Source organism: Sebastes fasciatus, chromosome 13 (genome assembly GCF_043250625.1).
Source record: "Sebastes fasciatus isolate fSebFas1 chromosome 13, fSebFas1.pri, whole genome shotgun sequence".
Taxonomy (NCBI): Eukaryota; Metazoa; Chordata; class Actinopteri; order Perciformes; family Sebastidae; genus Sebastes; species Sebastes fasciatus.
Genome location: NC_133807.1, coordinates 17,601,206 through 17,622,507, shown reverse-complemented (window position 1 = coordinate 17,622,507; position 21,302 = coordinate 17,601,206). Strand labels below are relative to the sequence as shown.

Here is a 21,302-nt window from a genome sequence, read left to right as displayed (position 1 = left end):
CTATTTGTTTAATTACTTTTTGGTTGTCCAGGGAGGGTGGGCGGTTGTGAGTTTGTTGGAATGTGTGTAACTTTGTTGAAAAACTTATATAGCTATAGTTATAGTTATATAGTTAAATACAAATTGAGCACAGATGCTGAGAATTTGATGGAGTATCATTACTGGATTTTCAAAATAATCAAAGCAGCAGGTTGCCCTGCTCTAACAGGTACATTAAAAGGTCTTCCCTCTGAAATGTAGTGCAGTAGCATATACAGTAGAATAAAAGCATTCTTAATTTTAAGTTTACAGAGCGATGATAGCTCATAATTTCTCTTTTCTAAATTAAAAAAAAGTATTTAGTGCATTTTTCACCTTTTAGGAGTGCTGCTAATACATCCATGGTGTGCTGCTGACTCTGTTCAGAACTCATTGGTTCAGCCTCGTAAAAAAAAAGGAAGTTAGTCAACATCCGTCAAAACTTCCTGAACAGTTAGGCTAAACTGATGATTATGATTTAGATTTAGATTTTGGCAGATTCAGCCAACACACGAGTTGGTTGTCTCTATAGTGAATAATCAGAGGTCCAATCTTGATTTATTTTTATTTTAACCTCGCAAGTAGACCTAATAATAAGACGAGGCCCTGATAAGGAACTGGAGACAGCATATGGAGAGGACAAACATGTCTGCTGCAAGGTAAAGAGCTTAAATCTTTGAAGTACTTTTGCACAGAATAAGAGAGAAAAGCCTGTAGTAACAGCAGAGTGTCAAATAAAGTAAAGATATGTGTATTATTAGGAGACAGATTTTTGAAACTCCAATACACAGTGTGTTATGAAGATGTGAAATAAATCCGAGATTTGAGTGGGTTTTAACCCTAAATTACATCCTTATGTGAGGTTGTTTTTTAGTGTTAAATAAATGTAGAAAGTAATGTATCTTATAAACAAAGGCAACAAATAGAGAAGTACGAACCTCTTGGCTTTTGGTATGTCAACCTCTTGTATTAATCATCACTATAAAATTATTTAAAATATATTATAGGCTATTGCAGATTATTGTGCCTAAAAGAATAAGTAGAATATTGTTGGAAAAAAACCCTTGAACCACTGATAAACCATTTGTGCTCTGGCGACATCCGCTGGTCGAATTGTGTAAATGCAACGACAAACAGAAAATGTCTGTGCATTATGACTATTGTCCTGTTTTATCTGAATAGTATCATAGTCTTTATAGCCATTAGCCTATTTCACAAGATTAGAGGAGCATGTGAAAAAAATTTTACTTGCAAAGTATAAGTATTCTTTATGCTTTGCCATCCGATCATCCTACAACCCCTCAGATTCATCTTTTGGGACCCGTTGGAGGGGTCCTGACCCCCAAGTTGGGAACCACTGATGTATGTAGACGATATAGGCCTCTATATAAAAGAGGGCCTTCTGGTTATGTTTTAGTCATACATACATACATACATACATACATACATACATACATGCATACTATATGTGTGACAATTAGTTTATGTTAGTTTGAAGTCATTTAGTGTCTCTGTAGTCATTTTGTTGCAGTTTAGTGTCTCTTTGTAGCTGTTTGGTTTCTGCATTTCTTTGTAGTCGTGTAGTGTCTCTTTGTAGTCATTTATTGTACTTATTAGTGTCTCATTTAGTGTGTCTTTGTGGTCGTTTTGTTGTTCTTTCATTGATATTTTAATGAAGATGAAGAGAGGCTGTCTGATGCAGCTTCCTGCCACTCCACAACAACAGTTCAGTTTTAATTTGTTTTGAATTCGCACAAACTGGATGATGTTTTGTATTTCAGAAAAGAACTACAGTTGGCCTTGTGCTGCTACACCGCAGATACCCTCATCTACATCGACACAGTGAGAGAGTTCTGTGAGAGGAGCCCTAAATGGATGCTTGGGAGGGAGACAGAGTTGAACATGATGGTGGACATCAAAGACAGGGCTGACAGCATCGACCTAAGCATCGGCCATGTTACCCAGTCAAAGAACAAAGGTAAGGCCTTTTTGAGATATATGAAGAGCAAGTTCACCCAGGTGACTGCAGACAGTAGACGTGCAGAGCTGGAGAAGGAGCTGGCTGCTGTGCTGAAGGACACTCTGAGAGGTCTGGAGGAGCTCCACTGCTTCCTGGATGCAGTAGAGAATCTGGCGGTCACCTCACTCCATGTGTTCATGGAGGAGAACCAGGGGTTACATTTGCCAGAAGGGATCAGCCTCGAACAAGTTCAGGTTGTCATCACTGCTGCACGGAAAAGCTGCCCTCTCCTCGTCGAGTTTAAAAGAGATGAGAGTGTCTTCTTCCTTCCCAAACTTCAGAATGTGGAGGTGCTGTCATATCAGCTGAACAGATACATCAAGACCACCCAGGAAATCTGTGAGAAGTTAGAGAAAAGGTAAAGAGACATTTCATCAAAACAACATGCACATTTAGAAAAATAGACCTCTAATATAAAAAAAAAAAATGTGTGTCTTTCACAGCTCCTTCAGTGACTTTTGCCTGAATATGAACGACGAAACTCTGGTAGACCTCGATGTGGATTTGTCTGAAGATGAGATACAAAGGATGCTTCATCACATCAATCAGCTTGATGAAATCAGGTAAGCGTTAACCATCTATATTGGTTATATTGTTTATTGGCCCCAAATGTCAAAGAAGCAGCCGTTGGCAATGAAAATAAAATGCAAATATGTATAAAAAGAAAATCACACACCAAAAATAAATAACAAAATAGAATAAGAAAAAATGCAATGTTGAGGAGCTGGAGACACGTTAGCATGGCTGTAGACTCAATTTACTGCAACTAAAGGAAATTAGAGGCAAAATTATTATAATTCATAACTCAAATGACATAAACCTGATTTTCCATGATTTCTATAATCACTCAGAAATGAGTGGATCCTTGGGTTATGGTTCTTGTCCAGCTGTTTATACCTCAGTATAATTTGTAATTTATTTTATGAAATATTGTAGCCCTTCTGCTTATTTCAACATATTAACCTTTTGAGATGTGTCATCTTATTTAGTCTTTCTTAATTTCCTCTTTTCTCTTCTTCAGGATGAACCAGAGCTTCCGGACGGTGTTCCTGTTTCAGGAGGAACCATGTTCTGGCTTCATCAGTGAGTTCAGTGAGCGAAAGCCCAGGATGCTGCAGTTTCTAGAAGACCTGGAGAAGAATGCTGTTCAGCTAGACAGGATGAATAAGGGGGCAAAGATCTCCAGTGTGGCAGGCAGCTCGGTGGGGGCAGCTGGAGGTGTGCTTACCATCGTTGGTTTGGCATTAATTCCTGTAACAGCTGGAGCGTCTCTAGCTCTGATAATGACTGGGTTGGGGCTGGGAATCACCAGCGGAGTCAACAGTGTCGTCACCACTGTCACAGAGATTAACGTGAACCGTACACATGAAAAGAAAGCCAATGAGACCTTCAAGAGCTTCATGGAGAATGTGCAGTGTTGCCAGGATTGTCTGGAGGTCACCAAAAGGGAAACGAGCCAGATAGATGTGGCTGTGAGAGTAGGCAAGGTGCTTGGTAACGTTTGTGCTATTGGGAAGGGTATTGATGGAATTGCTGTTGCTGTCTCAGTTTCTATTTTAAAAACTGAGGAGCTGGCTGTAAGTGCTGGCAAAGTGGCATTGCAGGAAGGAAAAGCATTACGTAACGTGCCCAGGATGGTGGCAGATATCCCAGATATTGGTCAGGCAGCAGCCAAAGCGCCTCTTGCCCTCTCCAACTCAGCAAGAGCCGGTTTCATCGGGCTCAACGCTCTCTTCCTCGGCATGGATGTCTTCTTCATCTGTAAAGACAGCATCAGTCTGGCCAAAGGCAGCGAGACTGAAGTCTCTCAGTTCATCAGAGCCAGAGCTGCACTCTGGCGTTCAGAGATTGACTCATGGCAGAAGATCCATGACTTCCTGTGCGAAGGTCAGCTGACATCAAAGAAAAACAAAGCTGTCCTGGAGATGCCATTTTATCCAGAGAGAGAGATGAAGTGAGTCATTTGCAGTCATTTGGTTTCTCTTTGTAGTCGTTTAGTGTCTCTTTATAGTCGTTTAGTGTCTCTGTAGTTATATATTGTACTTATTAGTGTCTCATTTAGTGTCTCTTTGTGGTCGTTTTGTTGTTCTTTCATTGATATTTTGATGAAGATGGAGAGAGGCTTTCTGACGCAGCTTCCTGCCACTCTACAACAACAGTTCAGTTTGAATTTGTTTTGAAATCTCACAAACTGGATGATGTTTTGTGTTTCAGAAAAGAACTACAGAAGGCCTTGTGCTGCTACATCGCAGATACCCTCATCTACATCGACACAGTGAGAGAGTTCTGTGAGAGGAGCCCTAAATGGATGCTTGGGAGGGAGACAGAGTTGAACAAGATGGTGGACATCAAAGATAGGGCTGACAGCATCGACCTAAGCATCGGCCATGTTACCCAGTCAGAGAACAGAGGTCAGGCCTTTTTGGAATATATGAAAAGCAAGGTGTCAGCCCTGTTGACTGGTGACAGCAGACGTGCAGACCTGGAGAAGGAGCTGGCTGCTGTGCTGATGGACACTCTGAGAAGCCTGGAGAAGCTCCACAGCTTCCTGGATGCAGTAGAGAAACTGGCGGTCACCTCACTCCATGTGTTCATGGAGGAGAACCAGGCGTTACATTTGCCAGAAGGGATCAGCCTCGAACAAGTTCAGGTTGTCATCACTGCTGCACGGGAAATCTGCCATCTCCTCGTCGAGTTTAAAAGAGATGCAAGTGTCTTCTTCCTTCCCAAACTTCAGAATGTGGAGGTGCTGTCATATCAGCTGGACAGATACATCAAGACCACCCAGAAAATCTGTGAGAAATTAGAGAAAAGGTAAAGAGATATTTCATAAAAACAATATGCACATTTAGCAAAATAGACATCTAATATAAAAATAATAATTTGTGTCTTTCACAGCTCCTTCAGTGACTTTTGCCTGAATATGAACACCGAAACTCTGGTAGACATCGATGTGGATTTGTCTGAAGACGACATACAAAGGATGCTTCATCACATTAATCAGCTTGATGAAATCAGGTAAGCGTTAACCATTTATATTGGTTATATTGTTTATTGGCCCCAAATGTCAAAGAAGCAGCCGTTGGCAATGAAAATAAAATACAAATATGTATAAAAAGAAAATCACACACCAAAAATAGACAACAAAATAGAACAAGATAAAATGCAAAGTTGAGGAGCTGGAGACACGGCAGCATGGCTGTAGACTCAATTTACTGCAACTAAAGGAAATTAGAGGCATAATTATTATAATTCATAACTCAAATAACATAAACCTGATTTTCCATGATTTCTATAAGCACTCAGAAATGAGTGGATCCTTGGGTTATGGTTCTTGTCCAGCTGTTAATACCTCAGTATAAGTTTTAATTAATTTTATGAAATATTGTAGCCCTTCTGTTTATTTCAGTTTTATGTTGATCCAAAAAAGAAAATCAGATCCCAAATCTTATATTTTCATACAGAATTTTAAAGTAACATATTAACCTTTTGAGATGTGTCATCTTATTTAGTCTTTCTTAATTTCTCTTCATCAGGATGAACCAGAGCTTCCGGACGGTGTTCCTGTTTCAGGAGGAAACATGTTCTGGCTTCATCAGTAAGTTCAGCGAGCGAAAGCCCAGGATGCTGAAGTTTCTAGAAGACCTGGAGGAGGATGCTGTTCAGCTAAACAGGATGAATATGGGGGCAAAGATCTCCAGTGTGACAGGCAACTCGGTCGGGTTAGCTGGAGGTGTGCTTACCATCATTGGTTTGGCATTAATTCCTGTAACAGCTGGAGCGTCTCTAGCTCTGACAATGACTGGGTTGGGGCTGGGAATTACAAGCGGAGTCAACAGTGCCGTCACCACCGCCACAGAGGTTGGCATGAACCATAAACATCAAAAGAAAGCCAGTGAGACCTTCCAGAGCTTCATGGAGGATATGCAGTGTTTCCAGGATTGTCTGGAGGAGGTCACCAAAAGGGAAACGAGCCAGATAGATGTGGTTGTGGGAGTAGGCAAGGTGCTTGGTAACGTTTGGTCTATTGGGAATGCTATCGATGGGCTTGTTGATGCTGCCTCAGCTCTTAAGTTGTTAAAAACTGAGGAGCTGGCTGTAAGTGCTGGCAAAGTGGCAGTGCAGGAAGGAAAAGCATTACGCAACGTGTCCAGGGTGGCGACAGATATCCCAGATATTGGTCAGGCAAATGCCAAAGCCATCGTGCTCAGTGTTCTCTCCCTCGGCATGAGTGTCTTCTTCATCTGTAAAGACAGCATCAGTCTCGGCAAAGGCAGCGAGACTGAAGTCTCTCAGTTCATCAGAGCCAGAGCTGCACTCTGGCGTTCAGAGATTGACTCATGGCAGAAGATCCATGACTTCCTGTGCGAAGGTCAGCTGACATCAAAGGAAAACAAAGCTGTCCTGGAGACGCCATTTTATCCAGAGAGGGAGATGAAGAAACTCGGAGAAACAGAAATGGAAATTCCATTTGATGAAGTGGATGAAAAGTGAAAGAGGAAAGTTCTTATGTAATACAGTAGTGCTCAGAGACAATAACTCTGACACTTTGATCAGATATGAGATCCATTTAAACTTTGCTTACGGCTCACTGTTCAGCATTAAACATGATTAATATCTATCATATTTTTAATCAGCTGTAATTCTCATGGCATAAACCAATGTATCTCTAAACCTGATTCAAAACATAACGCACTGTCATTCAGCACTTTACCTGATGATAAATGTAACTGAAAAATATAATTACTATTTTAATCCTAGAGTTGCAATCACTGTCATATCAAAATATAATTAGAGCAAAAAATTTTATGCACAATACATTCTGTACAATCTGTATGATCTTCATTATTATGATTGTATAATTCAGTCTGCCATTTCTCTTGCACAAAAATAAAAACAATTTTAAAAAGTAAAAGGTTTTTTTTTTTCAGGTCTTCCGTACAGAAAAGAGCTTCATGCTGTTTTTTAGGTGTTCATAAGTTTCCTCCTACTTTGGCTGCTCAGGATTATATAAATTGCATTCCTGGATCAAAAACATGAGTCTGACCTGAGATCTGTTCATAGCGAGCACAGAGTCACAGTGTCGTCCATGTGTAGTTGTGAGCAGTGAACTGAGTTCAGCTGGGGGGAAACGTACAGATTCTGGATGCCCTGTTGCCATGGAAATGGCACAGAGCCCGCCTCACACCACCTATAGCTTCTATATAAACTGTTCACATGTATGTATGTATGTGCACTGTTTGTGAAGTCTGAACATGAACACTGACATCTGCCGTGCATCATGGGTCATCTAAGGTTATAAAGTCAGCCGTCTGTTCCCTCCAGGTTTAACTGCAGTGTTTGATCTATTAGCCTACATCCACCCAAACATGTTTTAGAAGCCATTTCAGTGATTAGTACTCATTACTATTTAATTTTTACAAACAAACCAAAAATAGAAACGTATAGATTGAAAGATGCCTGCCCTACACCACTGGATGGTGCTGTTACACAGGACTTCTGTAAACTGAACCCTGAAGGCATCATTAGAGTTCATTTTACATTAGAGCGCCTATTTATTTTATTTTACATTACTTTTAACTATAAATTTAAACTTTATCGATGTTTTTTTTACACCAAAAGACACTGCTTTTTTACATTTATATTTATTTATTTAATTATTATTTACTACTATTTATTATTATTATGATTATTATTATTGCTATTTTAATTATAATTTATCTATTCGTTTAATTACTTTTTGGGTGTCCAGGGAGGGTGGGAGGTTATATAATAATATATAATAATATAATATAAATAATATAAATATATATATAAATAAATGAGTAAACATTGAGCACAGATGCTGAGAATTTGATGGGGTATCATTTCTGAATTTTCTAAATAATCAAAGCAGCAGATTGCCCTGCTCTAACAGGTACATTAAAAGGTCTTCCCTCTGAAATGTAGTGCAGTAGCATATAAAGTACTATAAAATGGAAATACTCAAGTAGGCTAGAACTAACATATATGTAGGCCTATGTGGAAATTGTACTTAAGAACAGTACTTGAGTAAATGTACTTAGTTACATTCCACCACTGGTCCCCACCTTTCTTAACCTGCTGCCAGGAAGCGAAATGTTCCTATAAGTAACAATCACTTCTATCATTGCTTTGGGTCATGTCAAATTATATACTGGAAAAACAAAGTTCGGAAACTTGTGTTTGGTGGATTATTTCTCTGTTGTTACGATGCTAATTGGCATTGTATTTTACATGGTTGGAAAGCCTGTTTATTTACCTTCACTATGATGTCCAACTTGTAAGGATCATGCATTTGTGGGATGAGCAGCACAGCTGATTATGTGGGTAGCGCCCAAGAAATATTTGCCAAAATGCTCTGCCAATGGTAAACAGTGTATTCTCATAAGGCTGCCAGGAAGCCTGCAATGACTGCCCTTCACCATCAGGCCCGTTTGCGCTGGTGTCGACAACACAGACAATGGAACCTGAACATGTGGGGGAATGTCATGTTCAGTGATGAGTCCAGGTTCTGTCTGTGAAAGTTGGATGGCAGGGTCAAAGTATGGAGACGACGTGGAGAACGCTATGCTGATTGTTGCACCGATGGAGTAACAGCTTTTGGTGGAGGCAGTGTCATGGTGTGGGGCGGCATCTCCCCCACTGGCAAAACAAGGCTTGTCATCATTGAAGGCCATCTCAATGCAGTGAGATATCGGGATGAGATTCTGCAGCCAGTGGCGATCCAATATCTCCACAATCTGGGACCTAACTTCATCCTCCAAGATGACAACGCTCGCCCCCACAGAGCCAGGGTTATCACAGACTACCTCCACAATGTGGGAGTAGAGAGAATGGAACGGCCTGCCAAGAGTCCAGACCTCAACCCAATTCAACACTTGTGGGATCAGCTTGTACGTGTTAGAGTGACCAACATAACCACGCTGGCTGACCTGCAATGAATCCTGGTTGAGGAATGGAACACCATCCCACAGCAACGTGTGACCAGGTTGGTGACCAGCATGAGGAGGAGGTGCCAGGCTGCTGTGGCTGCGTATGGATCTTCCACCGCTACTGAGGCTCCTGACATATTGTATTAAATTAATAAAGTGTAAAATAGCCAATATGTCTTGTTTTGTTCCTTGTTACTGATAGAGAGTTCATTCATCCAATCCACCAAACAACTCAAAACAAGAGTCAACACCAACAGGAGAATACACTGTTTACCATTGACGGAGCATTTTGGCAAATTTTTCTTGGGCGCTACCCACATAATCAGCTGTGCTGCTCATCCCACAAATGCATGATCCTTACAAGTTGGACATCATTGCGAAGGTAAATAAACAGGCTTTCCAACGATGTAAAATACAATGCCAATTAACATTGTAACAACAGAGAAATAATCCACCAAACACAAGTTTCCGAACTTTTATTTTTCAGTTTACTTCCGACAGCCTGTTACGGCAGCATCCTTCTGACTGTTATGGCTCTTTGTTTGAGCCTCGTAAATAAAGGCCTTTTTACCCCCATGTCATGTTGCTTTTTCATACGTCAGCAGATTCATTTGCGTAATCTTTGCAGGACTTTAGACTACTATGGAGACGCAGACAACAATGAGCTGAAGGAAAGTTTTGTGTCTTGAAAAGTAGTCCCGGGACTAAAATTATCTGGAACTTCTTGATGGAAACCCAGCTGTTGTTAGTCGCTGAAGTTTCCAGGTCTGAGTTCCTCAACAGCTGTTATGAGAGTTAATTCCAGAGTAAACTCTTGTTGAAGCAGAATCTCTCTTGCAGATACCAACACTTTTTCCCTGAAGAGAGACCTTGAGCTCTGACTAAAACCCTCTCTGATTCTCCCTCTCTGCCAGGATTTGGGACACCCTTTGCTTTCATTAAACAATTACCCCTGACAGGCGAGGAGGGTGTGCAAATCAGGTCCTAGGCCCGCACCAACACCGGTCCCACATGGACTCTTTATGCCAATCTGACATTAACTCAGCAAGCTGCAAATCCAGCCCTAATCGGGGCCTTGTTAGAGCGCCCCTCGAGCATTGGCTCAGGGAATGCTTCCAGTAAATTGTCCTCTGGAGTAAAAGAAGAGAGGGAAAACAGAGGCTTGCTTAAAGGTGGTCGCACTTTGAACGTTACTATCCTCAGTAATTGAGCCTGATTAGAGGGAAACGCTGGGTGAGGATGCACCCATGGGCCCTCTGGTCTACTGGGTTAAAAACACGTCTTACCCTCCAGGAAGGCCAATTAGATGCACAGCGAGTTAGATAATTACATAATTGAGAGACAAGGTCCCGCCCCTTCCGGTGGACCACCACAGGACCTTATTTTGAAAAAAATCCCGTTGAATTGCGCCATGAATCACACGTGATGTTTGTCAATTTAAAAGATATTTTATCAAGTCAAGAAAGTTTCAGTATTCAAGTATGATTGTGAAAATACGTGGTTAGAAAGACTACACACAAAAAAGTAGTGTAAGTGACATCTCTCTCTCTCTGAAGCTACGATGGCTGTGTGTTTTGCAACAGGTCTCTCTCGTTCTTTCTCTTCCCCGGCTGATAAAAAGACCAGGAGTCGCTGGATAAAACACATCAGGTTTTTGTGCTCCTCATTATGAGGCCGCCCATTTCGACGAAAACATAACTGTAAACACAATATTGTTACTGTCAGGGTAAAAGGGCCTATGAGGCATTACACAGAGATGTGTTTCTGTTATTTAGCCTATACCTTCATTGGTATATAAGTGTGATGGGCAAAATAATAGAAACACCTGCAACAGCACCACAAACTACATCCTCCAAAAAGATCATCAACTCCTCTCTAAAACAGTTCCAATACAAACTGAACACTATAACCTTCATGAAAGGAGGATTTATTGCAGATTACGGGTATATTCTGATGCATCCCATTCAGAGCTGGTCTCCATCCCATTCCCACTCTGTGTTCTGCTGTGTTACTCTGTGTTCTTCAATGTGTTCTGCTGTCTTGCGTGTGTGAGGACACCGCCATGTCAGCAGTGTTTCCACTCTGATCCCTGAGTGTCTGTGCTGAGCTGAGAGCAGCTGAGTGAGCGTTTTGACATGACACACACACACACACGCACGCACGCACGCACGCACGCACGCACGCACGCACGCACGCACGCACGCACGCACGCACGCACGCACGCACACACACACACACACACACACACACACACACACACACACACACACACACACACACACACACACACACACACACACACACTGTCCTTCGTCCTGCTTCAGCATCATGCTGCTCATGGCTGGACTAACCTATTCAGGAGCCACGGGGCAGTTGGGCCCCGACTGACCCCCCCCCCATCTTCCAACTCCTCCATGATGTACCCATGTGGCTAATTCCCATCAAGTCCAGTGCTACCAGTGCTTCTATGCTATAATAATACTTATTTTGTGTGATTAAACACAATTTTATTAGGATGTGCATCATGTGAGCACGACATAAACTACGACATTAAAGCAGCAGTGGGTAAAAATGGAGCAAATATGATTAAAAAAGTTATTTTCATAAAACGGTCACTAAATCCTGACAGTAGTGCATGAGACAGGTAATCTGAATAAATAAATAAAAATCCACTTGGACTCAAGGATGAACTGATTAGAATTTGGTGGTCAAAGGTCTGTGTGTGGAGTTTGCATGTTCTCCCTGTGTTAGCGTGGGTTTTCTCCGGGTACTCCGGTTTCCTCCCACAGTCCAAAGTCTAAATTGCCCGTTTTTACTATTTTATTTATTAACAAAATATAAGTACAATAACAATATGTACATTGAAAACTCATCCAAAAATAAATAAATAGAATAAACAGTACCTCTGTTAAACTAATTTTCTGGTCGCAAATCAATTTAAAACTGTCATCAATGCCTTTAATGTTTTTTTCTATGTCTTTAAGAAACTTATTTATATTATCTACATTTTCAGTCTCAGTAGCATATAACTTCTGATAGAAATTAGCTACATACTGCAAAATGTCTTTTTCATCTTCACAAACTGCATTGTTAATTTTATTTATCTTTTCTAAATAAAAAAAAAGTATTTAGTGCATTTGTCACCTTTTAGGAGTGCTGCTAATACATCCAAGGTGTGCTGCTGAGTCTGTTCAGCGCTCATTGGTTCAGCCTCGTAAAAAAAAAGTGAGTTGGGTGTGGTGGTGGTTCAACCTGCTGATGTGGAGAAAGGAAAATGAAACCAAACTGCGTCAACTGTTGAGGTTTTGTCAACAAACTCCTTGATCAGTTAGGCTAAACTGCTGATGTTAGCAGATTCAGCCAACACATGAGTTGGTTGTCTCTATAGTGAACAATCAGAGGTCCAATCTTGATTTGTTTTTATTTTAACCTCGCAGGTAGACCTAATAATAAGACGAGGACCTGATAAGGAACTGGAGACAGCATATGGAGAAGACAAACATGTCTGCTGCAAGGTAAAGAGCTTAAATCTTTGAAGTACTTTTGCACAGAATAAGAGAGAAAAGCCTGTAGTAACAGCAGAGTGTCAAATAAAGTAAAGATATGTGTATTATTAGGAGACAGATCTTTGAAACTCCAATACACAGTGTGTTATGAAAATGTTAAATAAATCCGAGATTTGAGTGGGTTTTAACCCTAAATTACATCCTTATGTGAGGTTGTTTTTTAGGGTTAAATAAATGTAGAAAGTAATGTATCCTATAAACAAAGGCAACAAATAGAGAAGTACGAACCTCTTGGCTTTTGGTGTGTCAACCTCTTGTATTAATCATCACTGTAAAATAATTTAAAATATATGATAGACTATTGCAGATTATTGTGCCTAAAAGAATAAGTAGAATATTGTTGGAAAAAAAACCTTGAACTTATAAATTGATAAACCATTTGTGCTCTGGTGATATCTGCTGGTCAAATCCTGTAAATGCAACACCAAAAAATGTCTGTGCATTATGACTTTTGTCCTGTTTTATCTGAATAGTATCATAGTCTTTATAGCTATTAGCCTATTTCACAAGATTAGAGGAGCATGTGAAAAAAAATTTAATTGCAAAGTATAAGTATTCTTTATGCTTTGCCATCCGATCATCCTACAACCCCTCAGATTCATCTTTTGGGACCCATTGGAGGGGTCCTGACCCCCAAGTTGGGAACCACTGATCTATGTCGACGATATAGGCCTCTCTATATAAGAAGGCCTTCTGGTTATGTTTTAGTCATACAAACATACATACATAAATACATACTATATGTGTGACAATTAGTTTATGTTAGTTTGAATTCATTTAGTGTCTCTGTAGTCATTTTGTTGTCTTTTTATGTCTCTTTGTAGTTGTTTTATTGCAGTTTAGTGTCACTTTGTAGCTGTTTGGTGTCTCTGCATTTCTTTGTAATCGTTTAGTGTCTCTTTGTAGTTATTTATTGTACTTATTAGTGTCTCATTTAGTGTCTCTTTGTGGTCGTTTTGTTGTTCTTTCATTGATATTTTGATGAAGATGAAGAGAGGCTGTCTGACGCAGCTTCCTGCCACTCTACAACAACAGTTCAGTTTGAATTTGTTTTGAAATCTCACAAACTGGATGATGTTTTGTGTTTCAGAAAAGAACTACAGGAGGCCTTGTGCTGCTACACCACAGATACCCTCATCTACATCGACACAGTGAGAGAGTTCTGCGAGAGGAGCCCTAAATGGATGCTTGGGAGGGAGACAGAATTGCACATGATGGTGGACATCAAAGATAGGGCTGACAGCATCGGCCTAAGCATCGGCCATGTTACCCAGTCAAAGAACAAAGGTAAGAGAGGTAATGCAATTTGGGAATATATGAAGAGCAAGGTGACTGCAGACAGCAGACGTGCAGAGCTGGAGAAGGAGCTGGCTGCTGTGCTGAAGGACACTCTGAGAGGCCTGGAGAAGCTCGACTGCTTCCTGGATGCAGTAGAGAATCTGGCGGTCACCTCACTCCATGTGTTCATGGAGGAGAACCAGACGTTACATTTGCCAAAAGGGATCAGCCTCGAACAAGTTCAGGTTGTCATCACGGCTCTCCGGGAAATCTACCATCTCCTACTCGAGTTTAAAAGAGATGCAAGTATCTTCTTCCTTCCCAAACTTCAGAATGTGGAAGTGCTGTCATATCAGCTGGACAAATACATCAAGACCACCCAGAAAATCTGTGAGAAGTTAGAGAAAAGGTAAAGAGATATTTCATCAAAACAATATGCACATTTTGCAAAATAGATATCTAATATAAAAAAAATTAATTTGTGTCTTTCACAGCTCCTTCAGTGACTTTTGCCTGAATATGAACACCAAAACTCTGGTAGACCTCGTGGTGGATTTGTCTGAAGATGACATACAAAGGATGCTTCATCACATTAATCAGCTTGATAAAATCAGGTAAGCGTTAACCATCTATATTGGTTATATTGTTTATTGGCCCCAAATGTCAAAGAAGCAGCTGTTGGCAATGAAAATAGAATACAAATATTTATTAAAAGAAAATCACGCACCAAAAATAGACAACAAAATAGAACAAGATAAAATGCAAAGTTGAGGAGCTGGAGACACAGCAGCATGGCTGTAGACTCAATTTACTGCAACTAAAGGAAATTAGAGACATAATTATTATAATTCATAACTCAAATGACATAAACCTGATTTTCCATGATTTCTATAAGCACTCAGAAATGAGTGGATCCTTGGGTTATGGTTCTTGTCCAGCTGTTAATACCTCAGTATAAGTTGTAATTTATTTTATGAAATATTGTAGCAACTTCTGCTTATTTCAGTTTTATGTGGATCCAAAAAATAAAACCAGATCCCAAATCTAATATTTTCATACAGAATTTTAAAGTAACATATTAACCTTTTGAGTTGTGTCATCTTATTTAGTCTTTCTTAATTTCTTCTTTTCTCTTCATCAGGATGAACCAGAGCTTCCGGACGGTGTTCCTGTTTCAGGAGGAACCATGTTCTGGCTTCATCAGTAAGTTCAGCGAGCGAAAGCCCAGAATGCTGCAATTTCTAGAAGACCTGGAGGAGGATGCTGTTCAGCTGGACAGGATGAATAAGGGGGCAAAGATCTCCAGTGTGGCAGGCAGCTCGGTGGGGGCAGTTGGAGGTGTGCTTTCCATCGTTGGTTTGGCATTAATTCCTGTAACAGCTGGAGCGTCTCTAGTTCTGACAATGACTGGGTTGGGGCTGGGAATTACCAGCGGAGTCAACAGTGCCGTCACCACCGGCACAGAGATTGGCATTAACCGTAAACATCAAAAGAAAGCCAGTGAGACCTTCCAGAGCTTCATGGAGGATGTGCAGTGTATCCAGGGTTGTCTGGAGGAGGTCATCAAAAGGGAAACGAGCCAGATAGATGTGGCTGTTGGAGTGGGCAAGGTGCTTGGTAAAGTTTGTGTTATTGGGAAGGGTATTGATGGGTTTGTTGATGCTGTCTCAGCTGTTAAGTTGTTAAAAACTGAGAAGATGGCTGTAAGTGCTGGCAGAGGGGCATTGCAGGAAGGAAAAGCATTACGTAACGTGCCCAGAGTGGCGGCAGATATCCCAGATATTGGTCAGGCAGCAGCCAAAGCGCCTCTTGCCATCACCAACTCAGCAAGAGCAGGTCTCATCGGGCTCAACGCTCTCTTCCTCGGCATGGATGTCTTCTTCATCTGTAAAGACAGCATCAGTCTGGCCAAAGGCAGCGAGACTGAATTCTCTCAGTTCATCAGAGCCAGAGCTGCACTCTGGGCTTCAGAGATTGACACATGGCAGAAGATCCATGACTTCCTTTGTGAAGGTCAGCTGACATCAAAGGAAAACAAAGCTGTCCTGGAGATGCCATTTTATCCAGAGAGGGAGATGAAGTAACTCGGAGAAACAGAAATTGAAATTCCATTTGATGAGGTGGAGGAAAAATGAAAGAGGAAAGTTCTTGTGTAATACAGTAGTGCTCAGAGACAATACCAACTCTGACACTTTGATCAGATATGAGATCCATTTAAACTTTGCTTACAGCTCACTGTTCAGCATCAAACATGATTAATATCTATCATATTTTTAATCAGCTGTAATTCTCATGGCATAAATCAATATATCACTAAACCTGATTCAAAACATAACGCACTGTCATTTAGCACTTTACCTGATGATAAATGTAACTGAAAAATATAATTACTATTTTAATCCTAGAGTTGCAATCACTGTCATATCAAAATATAATTAGAGCAAAAAATATTATGCACAATACATTCTGTACAATCTGTATGATCTTCATTATTATGTATGTATAATTCAGTCTGCCATTTCTCTTGCACAAAAATAAAAACAATTTTAAAAAGTAAAAGGTTTGTTTTTTTCAGGTCTGAACATGAACACTGCCATTTGCCGTGCATCATGGGTCATCTAAGGTTATAAAGTCAGCCGTCTGTTCCCTCCAGGTTTAACTGCAGTGTTTGATCTATTAGCCTACATCCACCCAAACATGTTTTAGAAGCCATTTCAATGATTATTACTCATTACTACTTAATTTTACAAACAAACCAAAAATAGAAAAGTTTAGATTGAAAGATGCCTGCCCTACACCACTGGATGGTGCTGTTATACAGGACTTCTGTAAACTGAACCCTGAAGCCATCATTACAGTTTATTTTACATTAGAACGCCTATTTATTTTAATTTATATTACTTTTAACTATAACTTTAAACTTTATCTATATTTTTTTTTACACCGAAAGACACTGCTTTTCTACATTTATATATATATATTTTTTTTAATTATTTATTTGTATTATTATTTACTACTATTTATTATTATTATTATTATTATTATTGCTATTTTAATTATAATTTATCTATTTGTTTAATTACTTTTTGGGTGTCCGGGGAGGGTGGGCGGTTATATAATAATATATAATAATATAATATAAATAATAATAATATATAAATAAATAAATGAATAAACATTGAGAACAGATGCTGAGAATTTGATGGGGTATCATTTCTGGATTTTCTAAATAATCAAAGCAGCAGGTTGCCCTGCTCTAACAGGTACATTAAATGGTCTTCCCTCTGAAATGTAGTGCAGTAGCATATAAAGTAGCATAAAATGGAAATACTCAAGTAGGCTAGAACTAACATATATGTAGGCCTATGTGGAAATTGTATTTAAGAACAGTACTTGAGTAAATGTACTTAGTTACATTCCACCACTGGTCCAAGCCTTTCTTAACCTGCTGCCAGGAAGTGAACATTTCCTCTACAGAAGTAACAATCACTTCTATCATTGCTTTGGGTCATGTCAAGGAACAATTCAATTTCCGACAACCTCTGAGGTTAGCATCAGGAAATCAGCAGGTGTGCTGCTAATTTGTTTTATTTATTTTTTTTACCGTTTTTTTTAAAGTAACACTAACTAACTAACTTTTGAGATGTGTCATCTTATTTAGTCTTTCTTAATTTCCTCTTTTCTCTTCATCAGGATGAACCAGAGCTTCCGGACGGTGTTCCTGTTTCAGGAGGAACCATGTTCTGGCTTCATCAAGAAGTTCAGCGAGCGAAAGCCCAGGATGCTGCAGTTTCTAGAAGACCTGGAGGAGAATTCTGTTCAGCAAGACAGGATGAATAAGGGGGCAAAGATCTCCGGTGTGGCAGGCAGCTCGGTGGGGGCAGCTGGAGGTGTGCTTTCCATCGTTGGTTTGGCATTAAGTCCTGTAACAGCTGGAGCGTCTCTAGCTCTGACAATGACTGGGGTGGGGCTGGGAATTACCAGCGGAGTCAGCAGTTTAGTCACCACCGCCACAGAGGTTGGCGTGAACCGTAAACATCAAAAGAAAGCCAGTGAGACCTTCCAGAGCTTCATGGAGTATGTGCAGTGTCTCCAGGAGTGTCTGGAGGAGGTCACCAAAAGGGAAACGAGCCAGATAGATGGGGTTGTGGGAGTAGTCAAGGTGCTTCGTAAAGTTTGTGCTATTGGGAAGGCTATCGATGGGCTTGTTGATGCTGTCTCTGCTTATATTTTAACAACTGAGGAGCTGGCTGTAAGTGCTGGCAGAGGGGCAGTGCAGGAAGGAAAAGCATTACCTAACGTACCCAGAGTGGCTGCAGATATCCCAGATATTGGTCAGGCAGCAGCCAAAGGGCCTCTTGTCCTCTCCAAGACAGCCAGAGCTGTTGCAATCGGATTCAACGCTTTCTTCCTCGGCATGGATGTCTTCATCATCTGTAAAGACAGCATCAGTTTAGCCAAAGGCAGCGAGACTGAATTCTCTCAGTTCATCAGAGCCAGAGCTGCACTCTGGCGTTCAGAGATGGACTCATGGCAGAAGATCCATGACTTCCTGTGCGAAGGTCAGCTGACATCAAAGAAAAACAAAGCTGTCTTGGAGACGCCATTTTATCCAGAGAGAGAGATGAAGTGAGTCATTTGCAGTCATTTGGTGTCTCTTTGTAGTCGTTTAATGTCTCTTTGTAGCTGTTTGGTGTCTCTGCATTTCTTTGTAGTCGTTTAGTGTCTCTTTGTAGTTATTTATTGTACTTATTATTGTCTCATTTAGTGTCTCTTTGTGGTCGTTTTGTTGTTCTTTCATTGATATTTTGATGAAGATGGAGAGAGGCTTTCTGACGCAGCTTCCTGCCACTCTACAACAACAGTTCAGTTTGAATTTGTTTTGAAATCTCACAAACTGGATGATGTTTTGTGTTTCAGAAAAGAACTACAGGAGGCCTTGTGCTGCTACACCGCAGATACCCTCATCTACATCGACACAGTGAGAGAGTTCTGTGAGAGGAGCCCTGAATGGATGCTTGGGAGGGAGAAGGAGACCAACATTTTGGAATATATGAAGAGCAAGGTGTCCACCCTGTTGCCTTGTGACAGCAGACGTGCAGAGCTGGAGAAGGAGCTGGCTGCTGTGCTGAAAGACACTCTGAGAGGCCTGGAGAAGCTCCACAGCTTCCTGGATGCAGTAGAGAATCTGGCGGTCACCTCACTCCATGTGTTCATGGAGGAGAACCAGGGGTTACATTTGCCAGAAGGGATCAGCCTCGAACAAGTTCAGGTTGTCATCACTGCTGCACGGAAAAGCTGCCCTCTCCTCGTCGAGTTTAAAAGAGATGAGAGTGTCTTCTTCCTTCCCAAACTTCAGAATGTGGAAGTGCTGTCATATCAGCTGAACAAATACATCAAGACCACCCAGGACATCTGTGAGAAGTTAGAGAAAAGGTAAAGAGACATTTCATCAAAGTAATATGCACATTTTGCAAAATAGACATGTAATATAAAAAAAAATAATGTGATTCTTTCACAGCTCCTTCAGTGACTTTTGCCTGAATATGAACGCCAGACCTCTGGTAGACCTCCATGTGGATTTGTCTGAAGATGACATACAAAGCATGCTTCATCACATTAATCAACTTGATGAAATCAGGTAAGCATTAACCATCTATATTGGTTATATTGTTTATTGGCCCCAAATGTCAAAGAAGCAGCCGTTGGCAATGAAAAGAAAGTACAAATATGTATAAAAAGAAAATCACACACCAAAAATAGACAACAAAATAGAACAAGATAAAATGCAAAGTTGAGGAGCTGGAGACACGGCAGCATGGCTGTAGACTCAATTTACTGCAACTAAAGGAAATTAGAGGCAAAATTATTATAATTCATAACTCAAATGACACAAACCTGATTTTCCATGATTTCTATAAGCACTCAGAAATGAGTGGATCCTTGGGTTATGGTTCTTGTCCAGCTGTTAATACCTCAGTATAAGTTGTAATTTATTTTATGAAATATTGTAGTCACTTCTGTTTATTTCAACATGTTAACCTTTTGATATGTGTCATCTTATTTAGTCTTTCTTAATTTCCTCTTTTCTCTTCATCAGGATGAACCAGAGCTTCCGGACGGTGTTCCTGTTTCAGGAGGAACCATGTTCTGGCTTCATCAAGAAGTTCAGCGAGCGAAAGCCCAGAATGCTGCAGTTTCTAGAAGACCTGGAGGAGGATGCTGTTCAGCTAGACAGGATGAATATGGGGGCAAAGATCTCCAGTGTGGCAGGCACCTCGGTGGGGGCAGTTGGAGGTGTTTTCCATCATTGGTTTGGCATTAATTCCTGTAACATCTGGAGTGTCTCTAGCTCTGACAATGACTGGGTTGGGGCTGGGAATTACCAGCGGAGTCAACAGTGTCGTCACCACCGCCACAGAGATTTTCGTGAACCATCATCATCAAAGCAAAGCCAGTGAGACCTTCCAGAGCTTCATGGAGGATGTGCAGTCTCCAGGATTGTCTGGAGGAGGTCACCAAAAGGGAAACGAACAATGTGTCTGGTAACGTTTGGGCTATTGGGAAGGTTATCATTGGGCTTGTTGATGTTGCCTCAGTTTCTATTTTAAAAACTGAGGAGCTGGCTGTAAGTGCTGGCAGAGTGGCAGTGCAGGAAGGAAAAGCATTACGTAACGTGCCCAGGGTTGCCGCAGATATCCCAGATATTGGTCAGGCAGCAGTCAAAGCGCCTCTTGCCCTCTCCAAGTCAGCAAGAGTCGGTCTCATTGGGCTCAACGCTCTCTTCCTCGGCATGGATGTCTTCTTCATCTGTAAAGACAGCATCAGTCTGGCCACTGGCAGCGAGACTGAATTCTCTCAGTTCATCAGAGCCAGAGCTGCACTCTGGCGTTCAGAGATTGACACATGGCAGAAGATCCATGACTTCCTGTGCGAAGGTCAGCTGACATCAAAGAAAAACAAAGCTGTTTTGGAGACGCCATTTTATCCAGAGAGGGAGATGTACACAAAGCTGGTTCTGGTTGCCTTCTTATTCTTAATGTTTTTAATTGTGGTGACATACTGCCTCAGTTCTTGATAAAAATGTTAAAAATTGGGTTTGGAGTCCGACCATCTCTTCTTTTGAATGTGGAATTTCCCCCCAAAATAGAATCAACTGTACAAAGAACGTAAAAATGTTATCCTTCTGAACTCTGAGAAACGGAAATGGAAATTCCATTTGATGAAGTGGATGAAAAGTGAATGAGGAAAGTTCTTATGTAATACAGTAGTGCTCCGAGACAATACCAACTCTGACACTATGATCAGATATGAGATCCATTTAAACTCTGCTTACAGCTCACTGTTCAGCATTAAACATCATTAATATCTATCATATTTTTAATCAGCTGTAATTTTCATGGCATAAACCAATATATCGCTAAACCTGATTCAAAACATAACGCACCTTCATTTAGCGCTTTACCT

At 40.7% G+C, this 21,302-nt stretch overlaps 3 protein-coding genes and 2 pseudogenes across 3 annotated transcripts; all 5 read left to right on the top strand.

Moving 5' to 3' along the window:
- Positions 1-663: 663 nt before the first annotated feature.
- Positions 664-3,996, top strand: LOC141781541 (uncharacterized; annotated as a pseudogene).
- Positions 3,997-4,244: 248 nt separating this feature from the next.
- Positions 4,245-6,919, top strand: LOC141781626 (uncharacterized; the record flags this gene model as incomplete). The annotated part of the gene is made up of 3 exons (XM_074657469.1): positions 4,245-4,852; positions 4,937-5,056; positions 5,575-6,919. Coding segments are annotated over 3 exons (1,686 nt in total), but the record flags the coding sequence as incomplete, so codon positions are not given.
- A 5,513-nt stretch (positions 6,920-12,432) lies between these two features.
- Positions 12,433-16,394, top strand: LOC141781625 (uncharacterized). The gene is made up of 4 exons (XM_074657468.1): positions 12,433-12,506; positions 13,648-14,244; positions 14,330-14,449; positions 14,977-16,394. Exons 1-4 carry the CDS (start codon positions 12,478-12,480, stop codon positions 15,917-15,919), a joined length of 1,689 nt encoding a protein of 562 aa, XP_074513569.1. The 5' UTR covers positions 12,433-12,477; the 3' UTR covers positions 15,920-16,394.
- Positions 16,395-17,529: 1,135 nt separating this feature from the next.
- Positions 17,530-18,468, top strand: LOC141781540 (apolipoprotein L3-like). The gene has a single exon (XM_074657361.1). The coding sequence runs from the start codon at positions 17,530-17,532 to the stop codon at positions 18,466-18,468; it is 939 nt and encodes a 312-aa protein (XP_074513462.1).
- A 39-nt stretch (positions 18,469-18,507) lies between these two features.
- Positions 18,508-21,061, top strand: LOC141781539 (uncharacterized; annotated as a pseudogene).
- Positions 21,062-21,302: the final 241 nt, after the last annotated feature.

Excerpts from the sequence above, each read along its gene's own strand:
- LOC141781625 (XM_074657468.1), top strand. The coding sequence starts at position 12,478 with ATGGAGAAGACAAACATGTCTGCTGCAAG. Across the intron at positions 14,245-14,329 it reads TGTGAGAAGTTAGAGAAAAG|CTCCTTCAGTGACTTTTGCC; the intron begins GTAAAGAGATAT and ends TGTCTTTCACAG. Across the intron at positions 14,450-14,976 it reads AATCAGCTTGATAAAATCAG|GATGAACCAGAGCTTCCGGA; the intron begins GTAAGCGTTAAC and ends TCTCTTCATCAG.
- LOC141781540 (XM_074657361.1), top strand. The coding sequence starts at position 17,530 with ATGAACCAGAGCTTCCGGACGGTGTTCCTGTTTCAGGAGGAACCATGT.